The following is a 7,303-nucleotide window of genomic DNA, read 5'->3' as shown; positions in this document are numbered from 1 at the left end:
TCCTACATAAGAGAGTTCTATCTGTGGATAGAACTACTTAGTGGTCACTGGGAGCCACTGAGATTCCATCAGGAGGCAACCATCTGGGATTCAACCAACCTCCTCTCAAGTGCTTGAAGGAAACTCTAGTTAAGGGTTATTTTTTCTCTTTAGGGCATCAGACCTCTTTGACTCTTCTCTACAAACCCCCAGAGCTCTCTAGGGATCAACTGTGGGTGCTAAATGTCCAGGACCCAAATGACCCTCCTCACTCTCTAGTGAGCTCAAATCAAAGGTCCCAGACCACCTTCTTAGCACCTTCCTATTGGAGCAATGGAGCAAAGAAGGTGTGAGCGCAACTGCCAGTCCCAACATCAGTGGAAACCTCAGTCTCTACTGGTCATAAACATGAGGGCAGGCAGGCCAGGCAGGCCTCCTGTCTGTCATCCTTGACCACAGGTCCAACACCAGCATTTCTGAGAGCTCTCCTCTCACATACCATAACCACTCACTTCCCTCCACTGTCTTTATTCAGATTCTTCCTTCTGGTCTTGAATCTCAGTGCAGTCCTCTTTATGGTCCCTGCTCCATAATAAACTTCCTACCTTCTTCCACCTGTCATCCATGGCCCGCACTCCCCCTCATTTACTGCAGGCTTTGGACCTTGGTTTACAGTTTCCTTCACAATCCCTGTTCACCCACCATGTGCACCATCCCTCCACCAACCTCCTCAAAGCCGCCTGAGCTGCTTCCTGTTAACCCACACTCCTAACACAAATGATCTGTATCTTCACTCCCTCCCACCTCATCTGAGGGACCTATTTCCTCCTGTCCAAGAGCAGTCCTCCCAACTTCCTTCATGGTTTGACTTCTACTTTCTTGTCTCACATTATCAATTTATGTCATACACATGCTGTATTTGTATTCTTTCCCTACAACTGTCCTCTTATACTATAAAAATTCTCAGATTTGTCCTCATTTCAAAGCTTCTGCTTCATCTATGTCCTTGTCAAAGGTCTCAAAGAATTGTCTGTATTCATTGTCTCTAATTCTTTTCCTTTCACTCTCCCCAGCTGGATCTCGGCCTTACTGCTCTGAGAATCCTCGCATCAAAACCAGCAAAAACCTCTTAAGTGCCATTAGGCACTTTCTTTCTTCTCTTGCCTGTTTGGAAACCTCTTCCCCTTTTCTCTTTCTCACTTCTGGTCATTTGCTTAATCTTCTAACAGTCACCTGCCATGTCATGGGTAGGGCTGATGTTTTTGAGGATACCCCACTTGCAAACTTGACCAGTGTTCAATCCTCTATAATCTACACTGCTTCCAAAAGTGAATCTGTGACTTCTGGGGGCTTGTGTACCATGGCCAAGGTGGGTGGGGATGAGTGGCTCTCCACTGACTAGAAATTTAAACTCCTTGGCATCACATCGATGGCCCTCCAAGACAGTGCTCTTTCCTTTCTATCTTCTCTCAACAGCAACCCCTGCCCCCAACCCCCTGTACACACTGAGCTCCTGCCTGTTCCATGACTGTGCCTTTCTATCTTCATCTGTCTCTACTAAAATAAAGATTGTGATTAAGTAAATCTGGGATGGGCCTTAAAGTTTGCATTTCTTACATGTTCATAGGTGACGCTGTGCAGCTATTCCAGATATCACTTTGAGGAGACCAGAATGTCTCTTTTCTTTCTTTAAGTTTTATTCATTTATCTGGAGAGAGAGACATAAGCAGGGGAGGAGCAGAGAGAAAAGGAGAGAGAGAATCCCAAGCAGGCTCTGCACTGTCAGCATGGAGCCTGATGTGGGGCTCGATCCCATGAACCATGAGATCATGACCTGAGCAGAAATCAAGAGCCACATGCTTAACCAACTAAGCCACCCAATTACCCCAGAATGTCTCTCCTAAAAGTAATTTATCAGGACACCTGGGTGGCTCAATCAGTTGAGTATTGACTCTTGATTTCGGTTCAGGTCATGATCCCATGGTTCCTGAATTCCAGCCCATCAGGTTCTGTGCTGACAGTAAGGAGCCTGCTTGGGATTCTCCCTCTCACCCTCTCCCTTTGTCCCTCCTGTGCTTGCATGCGCTCTCTCTCAAAATAAATAAATAAACTAAAAGAAAAAAAAAAAATAGGAGCACCTGGGTGGCTCAGTAGGCTAAGAGTCTGACTCTTGGTTTTGGCTCAGGTCATGATCTCACAGTTTTGTGAGTTCAAGACCCACATCAGGCTCTGTGCTGGCAGCATGGAGCCTGCTTGGGATTCTCTTTCTCCCTCTTTCTGCGCCTTCCCCACTCACACTGTCTCTGTCTCTCAAAATAAACAAATAAAATAAATAAATAAATAAATAAATAAATAAATAATAAATGTGAGTTATCTAAGTCAGTCACAGAAGGACAAATACTGCCTCATAATTCCATAGTTATGACTCCACCTTTATGAGGTGTCTAAGTCAGACACATAGAAACAGAATAGAATGGTGGTTGCCAGGGACTAGCAGGGAGATGGGGAGTTGCTATTCGATGGGTATAGTTTCAATTGTGCAAGGTGATTATGTTTTAGTGATTAGCACGACAACATTGTGTCTATAGTTAACAATGTTATAATGCACACTTAAAATCCAATAAGAGGGGAAAACTCATATTGTGTTCTTACCATATACACGTAAAAGGAAAACCTGAAAACTGATTTACCTTTTATTGCAGGTGCCTAAAATCTCTTCGTCTACTAGTTTATGCCATTCAAATTATTTCACTGGAAAATATTTGCCTGTATGAGAAATTTGGTGGGAAGTGGGGGATGGGAGAAGGGAAGGAGATGGATCATCACAAAATGGGACAGAATGATGTAACAGCAGGTTAACTTGATGTCTAGTCACATCCCCTAATTTCTTTTATCCTAAGATGAATACATATAGACCAGAGAATATTTATAAGCCATGAAGAAGAAAATAAAATTTCCCATAATCCCATCACTCAGTATAATTCGGTGATTTATTCATTCAATTATGCATTGAGCATTGGCTAGTGGTGGGCATTGTGCAGTTAGGGACACAGTGTAAATGAGATGGACATAACCCATGACTCCATGAAAGCTTTCATCTAGGTGAAGGGGCAGCAAACCATGGCCCAAGGGCCAAATCCAGCCTTCTGTTTTGATGAATATAGTTTCGCTAGAACACAGCTATGCCCAGTCATTTGTGTATTTTCTGTGACTGGTTTTACTCTTTAACAGCACAATTGAGTAGTTGCCACAACTGAGTAGTTGCAACAGGGATCACATGGACCAAAAATCCTAAAATATTTACTATTTGGCCTTTTAAAGAAAAAAAATTTCCAACTCTTGCTCTACAGGCAATTGATAACATGTTTCCTATGCTAAGGACCTTGTCAGGTTATTCTTAGGTATTTGACAGTTTGAACTATTTCAAAATTCTTTTTCTAATTGTTGCCTTTATATAAAAATATATTTTATTTTTGTATTGACTTTGTAGTCACTGGATTCTTAATTCACTTATTAATTCTAATGATTTATCTGTTGTTTTATTTAGATATTGTCATAGTTATTTCATATGAAAATAATTTTTTTATTAAAATTTATTTTTTATTTTTGAGAGAGAGACAGCGAGACAGAGTGTGAGTGGGGGAGGAACAGAGAGAGAGGGAGACACAGAATCCGAAGTGGGATCCAGGCTCTGAGCTGTCAGCACAGAGCCTGACATGGGGCTCGAACTCAGGAAACCACAAGATCATGACCTGAGGCGAAATCGGACGTTTAACCGATTAAACCACCCAGGCACCCCAACAATTTTATTTTTTCCCTTTTAGTCTCTATCCCTTTAATTTTTTTATATATTGTACTGGCTAGCATCAACACATGTTAAATAGAAATGCTGATAGCCAGTAACCAGTATCCTGTCTCTTTCGTAATCTCAAATGGAGAGTTTTTTAAAACCCAAAACTTATGGCAGTACCTTTATATTCAAGGAATATATTTTTAAAATTTTTTTCCCTACTTTTCTTCTGAGTTTTCATATTATGTTTTATAACTTTATCTTTTTAGTTAATATATTTATACAAGTATTGTCATCAAATGTTATGTTAATTAAATATTCCTCTTAACATCCTAATACCTACATGATATTCCATCATAGGCTCAGACCTTAATTTATTTAACCAATCTCCTAGTCTCTTAGTGTATGACAAGTTATTCACTTTCCAGGGCACCTGGATGACTCAGTCAGTTAAATGTTGGATTTTGGCTCAGGTTATGATCTCATGGTTCCTGAGTTTGAGGCCACATTGGGCTCTCTGCTATCAGCACAGAGTCAGCCTCAGATTCTCTCTCTCTCACTCCCCCTTCCCCACTCCCACGTGCTCTCTCAAAAATAAACTTAAAAAATATTTAAGCATCTTCCTTTTCTCATTTTCCACAATGACTTCTATTTATAGATAGTATGTATGCAGCCGTAGCTATTACAGGCACTATCTATGGACTACAAAGCTAACATAGCTCTCAGGGAGTTGTTTGGTTAAAAGATCTTGCAGATAAGCAACAGCTTAGGCAAAAGGCAGAGGAAGTTTGGACTTAGCATGTATTGGAATAAGAGGGTGCTGGAAGAAGTGTGAGGTGAGCTTGGAGACACACAGGGAGACCCGGGGTTGAATTTTGTCTTGAGAGCAATGGAACAACAGTTGAATGATGCATCTTTTTTAAATGTTTGAGAGAGACACACACACAGGGAGGGACAGAGAGAAAGAGACAGAGAATCCAAGGCAGGCTCTGAGCTGTTAGCACAGATCCTGATTCAGGGCTCGAACTCACAAACCTTGAGATCATGACCTGAGCGGAAACCAAGAGACGGATGCTTAACCAACTGAGCCACCCAGGTGCCCTGCAACTTGCATTTTTAAAAAAGTTCTCTGACTCCTTTTAAATCTTTAGGTCTCTGTAAGAATTCATCTGATGACTCATAACTGATGATTGGATTGACTTATCAGCCAAGATGTTACCATCCTCTTTGGCCACACAACCCCACCAGGTTGGTCTCAACATAATGGCATAGCCCAATAGGACACACTTCTCACTTTAAATCATTGAAGAATGTATAGAAGTTTATTGAAAGTTTCTCAGGGATGAAGGAGGGGTTTACACTATATATCACAGCAAAAACTTAATCTTCGAATATTCACCCTCCCCATAAAGTCCTGCTACATACATTAGTGACCCAGACACTTTATGAAGATTCCAGCTTTCTCCTTCTCCCCACCCCCCACCTTCCTCCAGCCCCACCCCAGTGCTTTCCCACTGTATGTCTTGATCCCTTTTTTTAAATGTTAATTTATTGAGAGACAGAGTGCAAGCTGGGGAGGGACAGAGAGAAAAGACATACACACAGAATTGGAAGCAGGATCCAGGCTCCGAGTGGCCAGCCAGAGCCCACAGACCGCAAGATCATGACCTGAGCTGTAGGTGGCCACCCAACCAACTGAGCCACCCAGGTGCCCCTGTTGCCATTAACTTTTTAAAGTTATAAGCATGTCATCTCTTCCAATTTTACAATTGTGATATGGTCACAAATAGTTTAAAGCAAAAAAAATCTCCCTCTCCCTCATAGAAAGTTATTTTTGACAATATTTTAAAGACAGCCAAGCAAGACTACACTTAAAATTTATAAGCATGAGCTTGAGTGCCTTTGTCCACTGCTCCTCCGTGTTCAGGCGGGTTCTGATGGAATAGAACTCACCAGTGCTTCCAGAGTCTTCCATCAGGCCATTTTCCACATGAATCTTGCAGGGCAGGCAGAGACCCCACTCGCCTTTCTCAGCCTCTTCCTTGAACTGCTGCATGCAGTCCAAAAAAGCCATCATTGCGAGGTCAAATTTGACATCCAAGCAAGTAATCTGCCCCGTGTTGCAGAACAATGGCAGCTCAATGGTGTCATCTGTTAAAGACTTCAGATAGGACCGGTTTCCACAGGGGAAGAGTTGATACCTCTGAAACTCCAGCCCAATCTTGTTGGACAGGGCATGAAGTAGCAAGGCTGTCTGTCCCCAGGCCATGTTGATCTCATTCCAGCTCACGGGGACAGTGGGGAGGTAGCCCAATCTGAAGCTATTGATGATGCCCGCAGGGCCATCATCCCTGATCTCAAAAGTGGCACTGAAGACATTGGTCTTCTTCAGCCAGTCCCACTGGATCTGGGCATGTACCAGCTGGTTCCTCCTGCTGGTCAGCTCATCCTGCAGTTCCAGTTGCTGCCATTGTAAGTTCCTGTAGTCCCTCCAGTGCTGCTCATCCTGCTGGTCCAGCACTTGAGTCTCTGCTCTGGCTGCCTCGAGATCCTCTGCTACTCTTTTTTGGTTCTTCTCCACCTCCTCCAGCTCTTGAGCCAGCCTTGCTTCCTCCAGCTCCAGGCCCTCCAGCTCCTCCTGCAGTGTCTCCAGCTCCCCGTCATGTATTCTCTTCCTCCAATGTTTGTAGTTCTGGTTCTCTGTTTCTGTGAGAATGAGTTGGGTGTCCAGCTCCTCTAAAAGTTTGTCAGTACAGTCCTCACACAGGGCGTGGTCCACATCTCTTTCACCAGTCAGGATGTCAAAAATGTCCCCCGCAGTCTTCTGGGCGTTACTGAGCATACTTGTAGGGGCAAACTCTCCAAGTAAGATGAAGTTGCTAGAACTGTCCCTGGACATCTTGCCATCATCTCCAGGGAGGGTGGAGAAGGAGGTACTATCCTGCAGCTTCTCAGTATCTGTCTCTGCCTTGGAGGCAGGGCCTCTTTCCAGAGTTTCTCCTGGCTCCCACTGAGCTGAGAGTGTGGAAGCTGTAGGTTCTTGGGTGGTCTCAAGACCTGAGGCCTCCATGGACTGATTCAGCTTTAGTGGCTGCTTGCAGCACTGGCAAATGAAGCGGATGGGGAACATGGTGGAGGCCTTGGCTCTTACTTTGATTCTAAGTTTCCTCTGGCTCCCCACTTACTTGTCCATTTATACCTTTTTAAACTTCTTTAGAGGAGTAATTCCTTCAAAATGCATATCTCATCTTGTTGCTCTTCTTAACACCTTACTTTGGTGCCCTCCTTAGATACTCTAGGGTTCCTTTAGCTCCTTTTAGACAAGTAATTCTTTCTAGAAGGCAAATCTGATCATCTCACTTTGTCCTTTAACATTTCCAAGGCATATCTTAAGAGTACTTCTAAACTAGGTCCTGATTGTGGCACTTCCCTCCTTAAAATGGTTTAATGCTCTTGTCTTACCTTAAAATAAAATCCCATCACCTTAACCTGACACCAGGGCCTCTGCCCATTTTCCCAGCTTCTCTCCCAATT

General features: G+C 43.3%; 1 protein-coding gene across 1 annotated transcript; it reads right to left on the bottom strand.

The window, feature by feature from the left end:
• Positions 1 to 5,289: 5,289 nt before the first annotated feature.
• Positions 5,290 to 6,899, bottom strand: BECN2 (beclin 2). The gene has a single exon (XM_015072868.2). It carries the CDS (start codon positions 6,897 to 6,899, stop codon positions 5,598 to 5,600), a length of 1,302 nt encoding a protein of 433 aa, XP_014928354.1. The 3' UTR covers positions 5,290 to 5,597.
• Positions 6,900 to 7,303: the final 404 nt, after the last annotated feature.

This window comes from Acinonyx jubatus, chromosome E4, assembly GCF_027475565.1.
Source record: "Acinonyx jubatus isolate Ajub_Pintada_27869175 chromosome E4, VMU_Ajub_asm_v1.0, whole genome shotgun sequence".
Taxonomy (NCBI): domain Eukaryota; kingdom Metazoa; phylum Chordata; class Mammalia; order Carnivora; family Felidae; genus Acinonyx; species Acinonyx jubatus.
Note: the sequence above shows the minus strand (reverse complement) of the source record. Positions and strands in the feature narration are given on the sequence as shown.

Coding starts and splice junctions, on each gene's coding strand:
- BECN2 (XM_015072868.2), bottom strand. CDS start 6,899: ATGTTCCCCATCCGCTTCATTTGCCAGTGCTGCAAGCAGCCACTAAAG.